This window comes from Corvus hawaiiensis, chromosome 9, assembly GCF_020740725.1.
Source record: "Corvus hawaiiensis isolate bCorHaw1 chromosome 9, bCorHaw1.pri.cur, whole genome shotgun sequence".
Lineage (NCBI taxonomy): Eukaryota > Metazoa > Chordata > Aves > Passeriformes > Corvidae > Corvus > Corvus hawaiiensis.
In genome coordinates this window covers 24,156,204-24,173,752 of record NC_063221.1, presented here as the reverse complement: position 1 = coordinate 24,173,752, position 17,549 = coordinate 24,156,204, and the positions used below count along the sequence as shown (strand labels likewise).

The 17,549-nt window shown below is 38.9% G+C and overlaps 1 protein-coding gene across 10 annotated transcripts in view; it reads right to left on the bottom strand.

The window, feature by feature from the left end:
• Nucleotides 1–17,549, bottom strand: part of MAST2 (microtubule associated serine/threonine kinase 2) — a 188,708-nt gene that overhangs the window by 57,602 nt on the left and 113,557 nt on the right. For 9 of the 10 annotated variants that reach the window (XM_048312262.1, XM_048312253.1, XM_048312254.1 and 6 more), the window contains 2 exons: nt 8,723–8,814; nt 1,977–2,052 (listed from right to left, as the gene is read on the bottom strand). In XM_048312262.1, the coding sequence (XP_048168219.1) occupies nt 1,977–2,052; nt 8,723–8,814 (168 nt within the window). Of the gene's footprint in view, nt 1–1,976; nt 2,053–8,722; nt 8,815–9,390; nt 9,417–17,549 lie in introns of those variants that run through there. The other variant, XM_048312261.1, reaches the window with a different exon arrangement.

The window sequence follows — 17,549 nt, the reverse complement described above, 5'->3', positions numbered from 1 at the left end:
AGGGCCATCTCTTAAGCCCCACACAATGTCAACAAAAAGGGTACTGCGCAATATCCATTTCTCTGGCACCACACTTGCAATTCCTTAATTCCATCATATAGAAGTTATTCTGAGACCAGCATGGGGTAATCTAGCATGGATCTGTTGTTACTGCTCACATGGCTATTCAGGGTGTAATGCAAGTAGAAAATAGAAACAGGTTTCTAAAACAAGCTGTGCTTAAGTGTTCTTTTCCCTGGCAGAAAAGTATAGAGAGGAACATGCATACTGTAAAATGAACCACTGAACTCAATAGGACAGGCTTAACCTTTATTCACATATTCCTTTAAAAATTAGATTTAAAAAACATAAAAGTATGAAAGGGTACTTTTCAGAGTTTTATTATTAAAACATGCATTTGCTGTCTGAACTTTTAGAAAGCCATAGTACTGAAGCAGCAAGTTGAAACATGATGTTGACAAGTTATGCTAAGTTTTGACAATGGTTTCTGCTGCAAATATTCTGCCGTGTTCCAGGACCCAGAACTCCTGTGAGATACTCCAGATACTGTGAAAACTGGTACAAGTTTGGTTGATTTCAACAGAGATTACTGAATACACCCAGGTCAGGCTTTAAAAACAAAGGTGGAGGAGTCTACTTGAATTGTTTTACCAGCAGGTAAAGCACTTATTTTCCTTCTGAGGCCACAGGAAAATATATATCCAGTGTCTTATATTTCACGTGCTATTAAAAAGCTTTTTCTTATGTAAGACCAGAAGACCAAAGTCTACTTCAAACAGAATTCAAGGACACCAGGTCTTCTAGCAAATCACCTCAATGGAGAAATGTTCCAGGGTTTTCCTGCCATTCAGATAAAGGGTGTACCTTATTCCATCAAATTCCAACCCTTTATTCTTCTTTGAAGTTTTGAGACTTTTTTTTTCTAACTAGTCCTCAAGTTAAATCTGTCATTCTCAGAAAACTTACTTCCTCTCAGGATGATCACACATTTCCCATCCTCAGATCATTTGAACACAGATTGGGGTTTTTTCAGCCAAGGCAGAGTTTAACAAATCCAAAATACTCTCCTCACACTTGAATCTAATAACCCACCTCCTGTGCACAAACCCTGCTTAGGAGCTCTCTAATTTCCCTGCTCTTTCTTTCTCACAAAACTTACCTTTCTGTATCACTATCCATTTCTGCCTGCCTGCTGGGATTCAGTATTCAAATCACCATTTTTCTGCTTTTCCCAGCTGTCTCTATTCTTTCTATCCTATTGCTAACACTAAATCCACCACTGCAGTATCAGATTTCTTTCCAGCAGTTTGATACACCGCATGACCAGCACCTGTCCAGCACTTGCTGCAGGACAGATGACAGCTTCACATTTGGGTCTCTCAGTGCTGCTCTTCTAGAGGTTCTTGTAGACTTGCAATTTCAATTATCAGCTATTTTCCTCATTAGAGCAGTAATGTTCTCTTGACAGCAATGCCCAAGAAAGCAGAGAAAACTCTAGAGTCACTACAAGTGAGAAGGGAGGGAATGAAGGCACAGAGCTGTGCACACCTAATTTAAGGTATGTTTATATCTTTGTGCAGACATAGCAAAGAAGATCAGCACATAGCACCTCAGTGAGAGCAACATCTAGGACTACAGCTAAGTCACAATTACCTAATCATGGCTGGCTTTAATGTCACTGTGACTAAATTATTTGTCATATCACATGCCCTACACGTCATCCTTCTGGGAGAACGCTGTCTCTTCCCTAGGCAGCATTAACTACTTAATTTACTTTATCTTTTTTCTAGGTCTAAAAAGTACCTAATACTTTCTGGTGCTGCCAAGATGTAATCCACAAGGATTAAAATCAAATAAAATTGTAAACATCAAAGAAAGTAAAACACAATCAAAAATGTTCTAACCCATAGGCCATTTGTAAATAAAGTGTATAGACTATTTGCTTGCCAGCCCAGAGAGAATAGATCTTCCCTTACCTTCGGGCAGGAACAAAGGAAAAATGAGCAGGTGCATTTGGAGAGAAGTTCCTGGGACTGTCCAAGGGGCTGCTACCTGTTTAAGAAAACAAAAATTAACAGTTCAAAACCATTTCATTTGCATTTGCAACAAATGGAGTCAGTTTTCAGTGTTCTGAAAGACTTTCAACTGCAAGTCACAAATAATTGGAAATACGGGTCTTTGAGTCTTTGAGCTTTGAGCATTAGTTTGCTAAAGAAATGTTCTGACACAGATGTACCGGTATTTTTCCTCCTTTTAAAATAATTTAAAGGGTATGTTTCACTTCCTACTTTCAGGTAAGTAATGTACCACCCATAGACAATAGAGTCTTCTAATATTTTGCAATAATTTTTATCTACAAGCTTTTCCTAACACTTGTCAATGAAAAACCTGAGTTGGAAATTACATTGATGAGAGTTTCAGGAATAATAAACAGTAAGAAAACTTTTCTTCCTAATATGCCAAGGTTGAATGTAAAATCCACTGAGAAAAAAAAAAAGACACACCATGAGAACTGCCCATGATAAGAAAAGGACTATGTATATGTAAGATGATTTGGCTAAAATCTATTCGTAGTCACACTAACTACCACTCTTCTGAAATAGTACTTTTACCATGAAAATCAAAGTACCAGGGAAACTATACAGAAAGGAAGAAAAAACACTTAATTCTCTCCTGGCACGAGTGTTTTTCCTCTGGGCTTTGTCACACGGTGTTTAAGCATGGTGAGTGGTTTATTGCAATGTATTTTATTCCAAAGTAAAAAGCAACCATCACACAGAAAGCCTTTCTGAAAGCCAGGATCATTTACAAACTAACTACAGAAATGTTTGGAAGTTATGGATGAATTCGCAAGCTTCACATCAGTGAGTGTGCATTCTATTGGGCATGAAGTGGTTTGCTTTTTCTGATCATTAATATGGGCACAGAAGAGAAACTATACACAGCAAACATGTGTCAACAGCAATTTTTTTGTGCAAAGACAACAATATAGCACTAAAATAAGACCAGGAAAATGAAATAGATTCTAGAAAAGCAATACACTGCAAGGTACATCAGAAATGGTTTTAAATTTAGATCCCATATAAAATGGTTTTATTTTAAAAGCCATGTTGAAAACTCAAGTATGAGTCATATGCAAAGGACTTGTCTCTGTTTCAGAGGCTTGAGTCGCCCAGTTTGCCCCACAGGGCAGCAGTGATTTTGCAGTTACAGTCCCATCCAGCAACCTACTGAAGTTTATAATTAAGCTCCATTAATTTCAATCCAAGTTATCCACACACCTTTGCTGTTCCACTGAGCAGGAGCTCAGTTGAAGGCAACATTCCCTCACACTTCAGCCTTAGAAATAGGTCACAAAAGTCTGCAGCAGCATCTCTGCACAACTTCTGTGAGCAAGGTGTGCACACCTGGCACGTGTTGGGGCAGGGAGGGAGAAGGAGGAGAGGGGGAACAGGCTGATACCTCCTGGGGTATGAGGATGGCCACAGTGCAGCACAGGCCAGCAAACTCCATCTGGTCTGCAAGTCCACAAGGGGAAAAACAGCAGCTGGTTGAGATTAAACCAGCCCCAGGCTGATGTAACATGTGTCATGGGGTGATGAGAGAACTGGAGAGGTAAGTGAATTCCAGACCACTCCACAATCTGCTTCATCAAGAGCAAACTAAATTAAAAACAAAGAGTTTGAGCAACAGGTTTGTTTTTCTTTGGCTTGGTTTTCTTTCGCATTGTTAGCTAAGACTAACAATGAGTTCACAGTTTAATATAACACAATTCAAGTCTTCATCCATAACTGGATACTGTTTAACCCATTCCCAGTACATCCCAAGCACAGAGAGGAGAGAGTGATCAGAAACCAATAGCTAAATAATTTTCAGTGCTTTCATTTATTAAACTTGTACTCATTTTAATTCTCATGGTCACAACGAAAAATCTGAACCATTTTGCTACTTTTGAACCACAAGAAGATGGAGAGGTCTGACAGTCCCAGTCTAGGAGGCACTGCAAGCTTACAAGGATGATTGAAGAAGTCACCAAAGTGAAGAACTGAGCCATGCATGAACACACACATCCTGGTAGCAGCACATGCCTTGGGGTAAGGGTCACCAACCACTTGCTAGCAGAAAGCTGAAGGAGCATTTCAGGATGCAGTGGGAGTGAGGCCTTTCCATGGTCATGCAGATGATCTAACAGCACAAGGAAGGCTGCCAGCTTTGGTGAGAACCTTGGTCTTGGCCTTCTCATTTTTCAAGCTTTTCTGACAATGAACACTACTGTGTCAAGATGACAGTTTTGAACAAAAATCTCATTGCCCAATGTTGTTATAAACAAGCAATAAACTGTCATTGCCTTTTTATATCTTCATCAATCTTTGAGCTTTCTGGGGTATGATCAAAATAGAATTTCAGAATAACTGAGTAAATTGGGTAATGACAGTTTTTAAATTTTGAAATTAAGTATGTGGGTGTTCAAACTCTTCTGAGCCTGCACTGTGTGGTACAGAGATACTACTAATTTTTGAGCAACTACTTTTTCAGATGTATACGGCATATTTCCTTTCAGACACTGGAATTTTAATTAGATCCCCTGTGATTTGCTTCTAGTTTTAGAATGAAAAGCAATTAGTTTTTCTACTCAATTCAAGTCTGGGTGAAGCTTTTAAAACAACAACAGGGAGACAGGGAATTACTACTTTCCCTAAAATTTCCCAGCACTGCTGCATCTGCTCAAGATGAAGGTATTTTAATAAGAGAAACCTGAGTGCAATGGTCTCATTCACCAAGGCTGATCGAAACCCTATTTATTCCGTAGCAAAGGTAGATTCCCCTGTTGCTCCAGGGTTATAGTTGGCTACTACTGAACCTGAAATGCCTCTGTCTCAAGGGAGGCTGTTACACAGAATGATTGTCCATTAGGTAAATCAACACAGCTACACCAATGCCAATAATTCAGGCAGGAACCTTTACATCTTCCGGACACAGGAAGATGGATGCAGCCAAAGCATTTGTAAATCCACTACCTTCAAAATATGAAACCAGACCTTACAGGCAATGGCAGTCTCAGTTATCCCCTACAAACATGAATGACACTCATCAGATAGGTTATGAGTCCAAAAACTCACAACAGAACTATGCTGTAAAACTGAAAACCATACTTCTGAGAGCCATTAAAAAATAACAAATAAATACAAAAGGCAAAGTTTCTGTGGTTTTCTATGCAGGACATTCAAATTATTTGCTGAATATTAAAGCAAGCAGCTAAAGGTCATATGCACACTACAGAATTAGATGCCTTCCAGCACACACATTTCAAAATGAGCAAAATATTTAAAGCACCCTGTGTACAATGAGTCTCATAAACAATGAATGCCATGGTGCTCTCACACCACCCAAGGATCACAGGCATGACGTGCTGATGAACCTCAGCTTTGATAACCAGGGCAGGATCTAGGGTGGGATGTTACATACTCTGCACATTCTAAAAATAATAAATAAATAGACACCTCAGCAACAGCCATTTTTCTGCCAGAAGGTGGAACTGAACTTGCAGTGTAAGAGCAGAATCATTTAATTCAGTAGCACAGTGCTGCCTGTGAGCAGCTCCCTCTGTGTGCCATTACAGATAGGAGCAGGGCAAAGGTCCCAGCAGTGACAAGTGCTTCCACTGGAAGCCAGAGAGCAACCTGGATACCTTACAGCTGTGGAAAGTCAATTTTAAAATAGCCTGAGCTGTAAGTACCTATCTCCTTACTACTAAATTATAATGTTACTTCTTTGATTTTAAGTTTTTCGATTTAAAATATAATCAGATGGCAACTTAGTTATCAACCTTATGGTGTAACCTCTTTGTAATTTTCAGATTTTAAAAAATGGATTCAAAGAAATACAAAAAAATGTAAGGAATACACATGTGTACCTCTTTACTTGCCCCTCTCATTTCTAAACAAAAAGAATTTAGAATATAAGCAAAATTTTCGAACTTGCATTCCTAAAACTGGCCACTACAAGTCTGGGAGACTAAACCAGCAGAGTGACTTCCCCACAAGCTGTAGCTCTTTATGCCAAGGTACCAGCTCATTCTGGAAAATGCTATTCCATGCAGTTGAAAACTGAACTAGCACACTTAAATGTTCTTCATTCAGAAGTGATTTCATGGCAGGGTTCAAACCGTTTCGATGTACTTCTTTCCCAAATGTTGAGAGCTCTTTAAGTAATACTTTTCTTCTAAATTTTCTAGGGTATGAAACTGCCTGGCATCTTGTTGGGATGCTCTTTTGAGATAGTAAGTCCCTCTGCCTGGATCAGCGTTCATGAGCAGGTAGGTTTGCCTGACAGAAAGACAGCTGTCCTAGATCTCACCCACTGACTTTTACATCATGTACAGAAGAGTAACTCCTGACTTTACTGCCATACAGGACTTTATTTTAGTGTGGTGTCTGAACAGAAACACTTTAGAAAGCCTCCCTGGTTTCTCTGCATGCTTGCTGTTCCTTTGATTTGCAGGAGAGGTTCAGAATGAGTATTAAGAAGACAAGATGAAAGTTCAAGACAAAAGAGGCTGGGGAGAGGCACCAGCATTTCTTAGTAACTTATCACTGCGTGTGCCTGAACAAACAGATTGATAGATACTCCTCAAATACTAAACAAATATCACAGCCTGTTCTCAAATTCACTCCTCATATATGATATTTCTTAAGAAAATATTTGTGACTCTACTCTAAATTTCATCTACTTTTGTCTTTTGAATATTTTTTTTTCCCCCCAAGGAAGACTCCTAAATATAGTACTGGTAGAGAACTCAAATTACAATTAATTTATCCTCCTATGCGCTACTGGCTACTCTTGCTGGTAACAAAGGATGTCCTTTTAATTAATAATTTTAAATCCCATATGCAACATCGGGGAAAAAAAGGAAATATTTGACAATTACTGCTAAAAGTAAGGTGGCACACCACTCTTCCTTTTAGAAGATACTCACAAAATTCTAATAAATTATAAGCTTGTAAAGCCTGAAACAGCATCAAAACCACCAGAAGAAACTTAATTTTTTTAAATAGACAGAAGAGAAAAGCAAATCAAAAGAAAATAAAATATACATGTTTCTATTAGGAATATTTCTGCATTTCTTTTCTGAGCAATGATCATGTCAATATCTTGTTGCAATCCCCCAAGCAAGGACATTTCTTTTTCTCAGTTAAAGGCTTGTAGAGCTAATTTAGAATTTAGTGAAACCAACACATAAATTAATTCAAAGCAAAAAGCACAATGTAACTAAGTGGAGAATCTCTACCAAGAAAAATGCATTGTTGAAACTAAATTTTACAAGGTTATCACTACCATAACCACACACAACAGCAACAAGGGAGTTTGAAGTGAAAGGGGATCGTCCTATACACATTTTTGGCCCTCCATTTTATTTCAGATTCTGAAGTAGAAAATTGTTTTAATATACCACCTATAAGATTTTGTTAACATTTTAATATGAAAATCATGGGTCATTTTAGAATAACAATGTACTTAAAGCATCTTCCTAGCTTTCCATCATTGGGCTTTTTATAGCATCCTAAGAAAGTGGAAGATTTTTACAAAAACTTAAGAGTGAATGAGGCTTTTATGGGCATCCCTGTACAATAACTTTGGGCCTTTTTCCTTTCAACAGGCTGGATGTCACCTCTTGAGATGCAAAGCTCTGCAAATAGAAGCAGATGGCTCCTTCTAGCGGAGCTACTATCAGTTTGCTGTTCTTTCTCAGCATTGCCTTAGTTTCAGTCTCCAGAAAGCATTTACAGAACATACTGCCATGTAGGAGGAAGACAGTCTGATTATAATGAAAACAACATTCCTTGTCTTACACACAGCAGAGATGTGTTTCCAGAGAGGCTCCACTGTGGATGATGTGCCACAAGTGTTCCAGCTGTTTCATGCTACTGACTGGTGCGTACCAGGGACGTACCTGGAGCCCAAACATCTTCTCTAGCATTTTGAAAAAGCAAAAAAGCAAAAACAAAGTCGTCACACATCACCTATCTCCCTCAGCAACAAAAACAAGGGAACATGCTGTTCAGGCAAGCTGTTGACTTTGCATGTGTGACCCTTTCTGAAGAATTATTCCTTCTTTTTATATTGGAAGAACATCTCCACACACTTCACCTCAATGACTAACAAGCCCCTGCCTGTGAGCTCTGAAACGAGCATTTCCCTGTTGCTGCCATGGTAAAATTGGCAGCAATGTAAAAAAGAAATAAAACTCCCAAACACTTCATGTTGCTGTGAGTAGCAGACAGAGACCATAAGATGGCACACTGCACAGCTGCCGGGCTGCCGGAGGCACGTGGAAACAGGCAGGATGTTCCTCCTCATGAGAACGCAGTTAAATCACTGGCACAAATTAACCATGCTCAGAGACTCAAAACAAGAGATTTACTTAGATGTATTTATCTAATTTTATTTGGCTTCGTTTTCTGTCTCAGGCTCTTTTGCAGGACGTAAGAGGATTGAATCCCCCAGGAAGAGATGGATACGGAAGCAAACTAGAAAGCGCAGAACATAAAACATTTTTCTTGAAACTATAAGGACCCTCTTACAAGCTAGAGAAGGTGAAAAACTACAGTCAGAATAATTTCCAAAGGGCATATTTTGATGCTATCGCTATGTTTAAACTCACTACAATGACTACTGACATTTATGTTAATGATTCCTAGGTAGAGCAGTCCTAGGGAGTTACCTGCGTGTCCATGAAGAGGGGAATGAGGCCGCGGGAGAGTTGGAGATGTGCTGGATGTTACAATCAAACTCTTCCTGTTGCTTGTCCGACAGCTGAAAGCAAGAAAGATAAACCATTAGGCATGGTCAGATGGACAACTGCACCTCGAGGCAGGTCCTGCAGAATCTCTTTCAGGTAAGGAAAAGGAATCTCTCAGTATTTAGGGTGGTATTTTCTCACACTCTCGATCTCAGTAGTGACCCTGCAAAGAAGGAAATGTACAGGGACAAAAGGTACTTGGTCAGCAGCAAGTGTTTCAACATTCTGGAAGCATTTGCTGCACAGGCTGCTGGAAATAGCTGGTAACTCATTCCTGATTCACAGATTATGTGCAACTCATGCTTTACAACTCACACAAAAAGCAAAAACCAATGTAAAATACCCCAGAGTGCTTTGGATACTCTTACCAATATCCAACCTAGCAAATAAATCCGTTACAATTATTGGCTTGGTTGTAAGAGAACCAGAGCATATTCCTTAGGGCAGAGTTAAAATTACAGAGCAAAGTGTTAGCACAACCCAGCAGATGAGTGGGATTACTAATCAAACTTAAAACCTGAAATCCAAAAATCTTTGTGAACACGTGGCAATACCAATGGAAAACTCTGCAAAGCAAGTTTCAGACATACCTCCACCACATCAACTCCCCTCATTGCCATGACTTTGTTCCAGCAAGGTAAGTGACACTTCTTACGGGACAGTTCAGGTTTATTTTTTCCCTAGTGGGAGTTTCAGAACCGAGCCAAATGAAGAGAAGGATGTGGTCCTCCATTTGCTTCCCAGCTTGTGACTGCTGGTAGCAAACATTTAGCTCTAAAGATGATAAAAGGAATCGCAATGGGTAAGGGAAACATTTTTAAATCATGGGAGCTGTGAAGAAGAGCAACTAGATAATTAAATCCCTTTGTGATTGCCCCTTCTCCTGTTGTTTAAACAGAATAAATGAAGTTCCCAGCAAAATCTTACAACTGACCAAGTATTACAGCTACATACATCTATTCATTGTACCTCCAGCTTGCTTCCTACATGGCATAAACATTCCTGCTTACTTCAGCAGTTCTCAAAACAGGTAACTAGAATCCCACTGGTGTTGATAGGGGTGGGAGAATAGCCAGGAGCAGGGAAAGTTGAGCAAAGGCTGAACAAGGAGCTCGCTGGCCCCACTCCAGGGGTGCCCTGTGAAGCTCCACACTGGGTTCCCCAGGCACAAGCAAAGCATCTTTGCTTGCAGACCCCAACTGCTGACATCTGCCAGGTCCTCCGTGCACTGACTGATCTGCTGGAGCTGCCCAACAATAAACACGTTCGGGCTGCCAAGAACTACAGTTTAATGCAAAAGTATTTCGCTGCCACAGGATACAGTGCATCTGACTATTATTATTTGTAAGCTTATTTTATTGCTGTTCTATAGGAAACTGGAGAACTTGATGCAGAAAAAAATACAACTGAACTGCCAACTATAATAAACAGTAATAAAGTTGAAGCACCATTAACTGCTATTCAGGCTCTTTAGTGTACTTAAAGCATTCCTCAAAATTATCCAACTGATTCCATACAATCTCCATTTACATTCATGTATTATTCAACAACAGTCCATCCAAAAACTGATTGCCATTGTGCACATCTCATGGAAAAACTAACAGCCTGATTTTAAGAAGCTTAAAAATCTCAGTTCATGGATATTTTTAACATGTTTTCACTTACACTATTCCAGTAAATGCTGAAAAAACCCAGAATACTCAATTCCAACATTAATACCAGATAATCATTGTTTATATTAGCACAAAATCTTTCTTGCAACATGAAATTCCTGAGTATTCTAGTGTAATATATGTTACTATGTAAGAAATAAAAAACAATCCTGGGTTTTACTATCAAATACAATGTAAGAATTTAAGATCTTGCTCAATAAAAACCACTAGTACAGTGAGAAAACAGAGCTCCATTCTCTACAGTTGTATCTCTTTGCTAAAGAGAGTTCCTAAAGCACACTTTACCACAGCAATGTCTGGAGCTGGCTATGGAAACTTGGTATATTTAAACCACAGCATAACAGGGGAAGGGAACTGTCCCAAACTCAGAGCTTTTTAACTGCTTGCCTGCGTTTTCCCAATTGAACAGAGTTTTACAAACCCATTTTCTCTGCTGTCTTTGCCAAGATAAGGAGCCAAAAGAGAAAGAGTTAAGGGGCTGGAGAGCAAGAACAGCTGAGACCCCTTAAAATAGGTCAGGTTTACACAAATGTACTCAGAGGAGGGAATGGTTTGGAGTGAAAGCCTAGCCCCAAATTGGGAATAAAACATTATTCTCTTTGCACCCTCAACATCGGATAACTTTTAATTTTCCTGGATCTCTCATCTGCAAAAGAGAAACACCACTTGGGTCTGTTTAGCCATTTCTATGATTTACGTATGTTGGCATTAAGGCAAAGCTTAAACGCAAAGACTGATAACACAACACCCAACTTCTCAAATTTGTGTTATAAGTTGAGAAAAATATACAAGTACAATCATACTCTCTACTGGCTGAAGAGAGCTCCCTGCATACAGAGAAAAAACTTTTAACCGATCTAGGAATCCTAGAGGAAATGCAGAACTAGAGTGATGAAGTTCTGGTAGTCACTGAAACACAAAAAAAGGGTGAAGGGAGGAGGTAACATGCAGACTTCAGTGGGATGACCTCTTCCCCAACAAGTCACTACGACAGCATTTGAGCACCTCCTAAAGAACAGCTAAATATGAAAGAAGCAAAGCTGGCTTTAAGCAGGGCTTTGTGCCAAAGAAATTCAAACCAGTCAATTTAAGTGTTGGCAGAAACAGTTCCACTGAAGAAAAAATTATTTCCTGGAAGATGCATTTTAGCCAGACAGACAGTGCTGGGCTCAAAACTGAGCTACCAGGCCAATGATAATGAGGAGATCACACTGTTAATCCTTTAAATTGTATTAATTATTATTATTTATTACTGTTCGCAAATTCTCAAAACAATACTGTATGTCTTTTTGCTCAAAAATTAATTCAATCTGCATAAGAAAAAAAGGAGAAAGTAAGGGGGAAAAGGTTGGCTATACATCTCTTACTTCTTAACTAGAAAAAAACCAAGTTTTTAACCAGTCCAGAGAGATTTCAAGCATTATTATTTGTTTATAAGCTGAAGTTTTGCTGTTTTCATTAAACACAAGGCGAGCCCTGCCCTGAGCCTCCTTTCCTCTCACAATTTGCTTTGGGTCTTGTTAACCTTTTTTTTTTCCCCTCAGATCCCACTTCATAATTTCAGAGAGCAAATCCCCTCCAGGTCTTCCAGTTTAGGCAAAACACAATTTTAATAGTGCAGAGTTTCTGTAGGGCCCAGAGCTGTAGGGCTGAGCTCCAGCCCTTGGAGAGCTCTGTAGGTGCTGCCCTCCCTGCCCTGGTCGAACAACCACGTGGCCAAACCTGAGTCTAGAAATCTGTGAGAACACAGGAGCACCTCGATTTAATTCTGAAAACACATAGTAAAATGGATATTTTATATGGAAACAGTTGAAACAATGCCTTTGCATCACTATGGAAATAGAGCTTTTACTATTTCTAACATTAACTTCTCTGCCTGCAGTAAAAATATCGTTTGTTACGTGTACTGAAGTGTCCCCAGTGCGTTCGTGAAACTGAACACCGCAGGACATCGGACGTGGGTCTGGTAACTGGACACTGCTTTTGGACCCACTGAAATGTGCCCCCAAGCCAGCACCCTTGCCCAGAGTTATTTCTGAGCACATTTGGCATAGTACCTGTGACCTGCACGCAGCTCCCGGCTCTTCAGCTGCACCCCAACCAACCTCCTCCTCCTCCTCACCCACAGACAATCCCAGGGCAAGCCTCTAAAGTGAGCACCACAGGTGCACCTTGTTTCATATGCATATTCAGTCTGAAAAAGAAATCAATGTCTCAGTTTCAGCATAAATCGATATTTGATTCTTTATTTTAGCAGTTTACTCAGGGGACATATTCAGCTCACTGAGCAAAACTGATTAATGCCCATGAGGTATCTGTGTAATGAAAGCGAGGGCCACAGAAAAAAACAATGTAAATATAAATAACCAACCCACACTACCAAGCAATTTCATACCAATGCTGGTTATTATAAATGAATAATGATCAGGAAGTTTCTCAAAATCTATCTGAATTTATAAGCCTTGAGGAATTTCTCATAGCTGAAGCTGCTGGAGTATGGAAGTAAACAAGATAACAATGATTGCACAAGCCTTCTCATTGACTTTGACAGAAATCAACTTGAAGAAATAGAATATATGGAAAACTTATAGCTTAAATCACATTTTGGCTAGTATTCATGAATGCATTTTATTCATATTAGTGATTTGTCACAGAATCACTAAAGTTGGAAAAGACCTCCAAGATCATCAAGTCCAACCTTCGACTGAAAATTTTAATTTTAGAATTTTGTAAACCTCAAAAAGAATTTTGTACCTCAGGTTGTCAGAGTGCCAAATTATCCCTTGCACTAACTTCTTTCAAAATAACATTTCGGAAGTCAAACATCAGACTTGTTCCAGATTTGACATTCAATTCAGTGACTTCAAAAAATCTCTACGAACTGGGATCCAAAATTCAGAGCAATCAAATCTACTAAAGTTATTTGCGGTTACATATTTTCCTAAAATGTAATACCACCTAACCAAACTTCACCAAATTCTCCTCTGATGTTACAGAAGTTTGGTTTCAGTTGATTTGCTTTACAAAGAGTTCTTTATGAGAAACAGACATTTTGGAAATGAAAATAAGTATTTAAAATTTTTATTCACAATGACAGAAAATTTACAAAATCCAAAATCTGCATGTCAATGAATGCAGCAGCTGCACAGCAATGTTAACTAGATGTGGAAGTTATCGTCTTAATTATAGTAATTCAAAGATGGAAGCAATTTTGTAAGCTTTAGCACTACCAACAACAGGGATAATTAGTTCTCTAAAATAGATAAGTAAGCATCTGGTTCAACTGATTTCTTTTTTTTCCACATTCAAGAATAGTTTAAGAGTTATTCATCCTAGAATAACTGGGGAAAAAAGTGTTATTATTCAGGGTGCAGGTTTGGGGGGTTGCACATTCCTACAATAAACACTTCTTTTGTTGTAAAGAAATACAATTACACATAGTTAAGATGTGAAGGATGGAAGCACAAGTCCAATAAGCAACTTCTTAAAGATTGTAGGCAGAGTCTCCATAACAACAGACACAGAACTATCTTCTTCCCAACATCACCTAGGAAAACTGCATTTTATTTCCAGTCATTGAAGTCCCAGGAGCAGGGAACCATTCTGAATTTGGATTCCTTCCTGGTTATTTTGTCCAGACTAAACGACTAAGGAGCCTTTCTCCAGTGCATCTCTGGACAATCGTTCCCTGCCATTCACTCCTGTATAAGATCAATCCCTAACTCCCATGATCTTGAGACTGGATTACAGTATTCCTGTTCCCACCATCTTTTTGAAGAACTTCAAATAGGACTGAATTTTGGAACCTAAATAAAAACAACAATGAAAACTGACTGCCTGAGTGCAGGGTCCTCTTCCACAAAAAGTTTTCTACAATTTAATTACTACAACAACAGAAACAGATGCAAATTGTTCAGCAAACCAGGCTCTACTCAAATTTGCATTGCCCATTGTTTTGAAGCCCATGAGACAAAATAAACTGGACAAAAAAAGAAATGCACAGAGGAAAAAGATTGTGAAGCGTGGGTTGCACTTCCGTACAGATTTCCAGAGAGGGCACGGGGGTAAAACACACAAAGGACATTGTTTTCCATAATGCCACCACACCTTTCAGCGTGCTACCAAACACATCAACTGAGGTGAACGCAGAGTCAAGCAATGCAAGACTTACAAAGCAAGGAGTAAAATGGGTGCAGATGGTTCTTTTGTTTTAAGGAAAATTAACATCTTTGTACTTAGGAATTAACTGATTGCATGAAAGGCCATTTTCCTTTCATCTAAACCAAGCTATATGTTAGACAAGTCCTCCTACTTCATTTAGAGCACAAATTGAAGAAGCAGCATCACTGCAAGCTAAGAAATTACAAAAGAAAAGGCTGAAATTGCCAGTGAACACCAAATTTATGTCTAATTTCCCTAACGCTTGAGGCTGGTGCACACCTGCTTACACCATGCTGTATAATCCAGACCTTTTGCATTATTAACAACATAGGAAAAACTCTGCAAAGCCAAACAAAATGAGATGTCACAATAAATTACAATGACTGGTACAGCCATTCTCAACTACATGAATCCACTTTATTCTGAACACACTCCAAGCTTATCTTTGTTTTAGCATAAAAGAACAAAAGTAAGAAAAAATCGCTGAGTATGGAAGAGAGACCCCAGAATATATATGTAGATACTATTTAATGAGAAAAAACATAAAACAAACCTTCTCAAGCATTCCTATCTCCTTCTTCAGTTGTGTTATGCATTATACTGCCATGAAGTTACATCACAAAGTGTGAAAAGCTGATTGAATGAAAGCTAAGCATAACTGCATACTTTCATTTCCCATTTCCTCCAAATCTATTATTAAATGCTTCACGTAGCATAGCTGCTTTTTAAATAAGTCTCTACTTGGCAATTCTCATGGAAGATAGTTTATCACATTTCTTTTCCTCCAAAAAATCCAAGCAAACAAATTCCAGAATGAAATGACAAAATGATTTTATATTGTTTCAAACCCTCTAACCGTGGAGCATACAATTACATACAGGTGGGCAATATAACAAACCTCCTCTAGACACTCTCCCAAAGATGCATCCAGGAAATAATGCAATTGAGCTGAAAATGGAAAGAAAGTTTTCCATGTTTAATGTAAATGTTACATAAAATAGGAAAACTCATTTGGTTGCTTAGTAGCACACAACATGAACAGTTCTCTTCATCTTGTTTCAGCGCATTTTCTTAGTTTAAGAATCAAAAAAAATGTTACAAATTAGCTCATTATCAGCTACCTGCAGTTCCAAACCTCAGCACGAGGATTAATTACTGATCTAATTTTAAAGATATTCTAGCAATACACTATTTTAGAAATAATCTCCAAATCAGACTGTCAGGGAAGTTGCCTCTACTGCAATAGAGCACAGATTTTCACATGACCGACCAGCAGTGTAATAACCAGGGTGGCAACATTCTGAACAAGACGAGGATGTTTGCAATCACATTATTTGCACATTTTAAAAATACATGTTCTTAAGGTGCTCTCCTGAGCTACACAGGAAAGGTTTTGCCCTGTTGCTAAGACTCATCTTTCCAGCTATGGAGACCAACAATAACAACCCCACTGAAGAGTGTCAGGGTTTGTGCTTGCTTGGCAGAATGCTACACTCACAACATGCTTTCCTACAGTCGGAACTACAGCTCTGCTTTGGCTTTCAGACAAGTGCTGGGCCATGCTTCCACCCCTGGTGCCTCTGCAATTCTGCACGTGAGCCTTGCTTACCGCCATCCTCAGCTCTGCAACATCAACTTTCTTAAGAATCGCCCAGCATATTTAACTTGCAAGCAGCTTCCAGCATATTAAAGCACAGAAAATCCTGAACAGAACACGGCAGCACATCTGGACAAACGTGCCAGAAGAGCAGACAACAAAGAGAGCACATTGTTAGACAATAAACCAACTCCCCGGGTCATCATCTGCAACCAATTCCACACCATTTTAGGAAGCTTTTTGTAAAATCACTATCCCTCAGTTTTTCAGTTCTACATACCTTTTGACAGAAAGGCTTTGTAAATATTTTGGATTTAACTCAGAAGCTAAAGTGACCAAAACATCTGACCTTTTAAAAAATACCCAAAAAACCAAGGTAAGCTGCAACATGTACATTATCATGCTTTGCACCACTGATACATCAATGCTCTCATCCTTCCTACCTTTCTGACCCAGGCAGTGCCCTAACCATTGCCTGCTATGAGAATCATGCTCTTTTATCTTATTGGGGTTTCTGGTCTCCCTTTCTTAATTTTCCACAGTTTCAACATATAAAAAATATCCATTGAATAGGTAAGCAATTCTCAAATTCATCCCCAGTAGCAAAGTGTAGCAGATAATGACACAGATCAGAAAAATCAAAGTCTCAATCTGCCTACCTTACAATGATCGTTTAAATCTATATGTTTGCTTCTAAACTTAGAAGGTGAAAATGTGCTTTCTATTTTCATTACCAAGACCCTCCCCTTTCTAAAGCAATAATGTTTCCCAACTCTTAGCAGCTTCTTACAAAATAAAACCAAAAGAAAAAAATCAGCATCAACTTAATAAAATTTAAAAAAAAAAAGAACAGGATACTGCTAAAAGACGGTCCAATGAAGAAAAGTTCATTTCCTCAAGAGGGGAAAAACCACTTTTCTGTGAAAATATGAAAGTACATGTATACATGCACACACAAACATTCTGCCTCTAAAGGCCTTCAAACAGAATAATTGGAAACAATTTGTTGCTCATTATGTTTGCACACACACAAAGATGAGAGAAAAATCCTCAAAAACACCTCTAAAAAATAACAGCAAAGCATGAGTGTACTAAGGTAGACTGATAATAGTCCAGTGGACGTATTAGGAAAATATCCAGGCTTAACAAAACTGTAATCTCAGTAGGCAGGCTACAAAACTTTTGACATTTGTCCAGGACTAAGCTGTCTTAGACAGGAAATTGCCATGCTCTGCCTGCCTGGACTCAACCTGGGCTGAGCAGAGCAGTTCCCTACCAGACCAAGACAAAGGTGAGATGTGTGTGCCAACATGGTGCT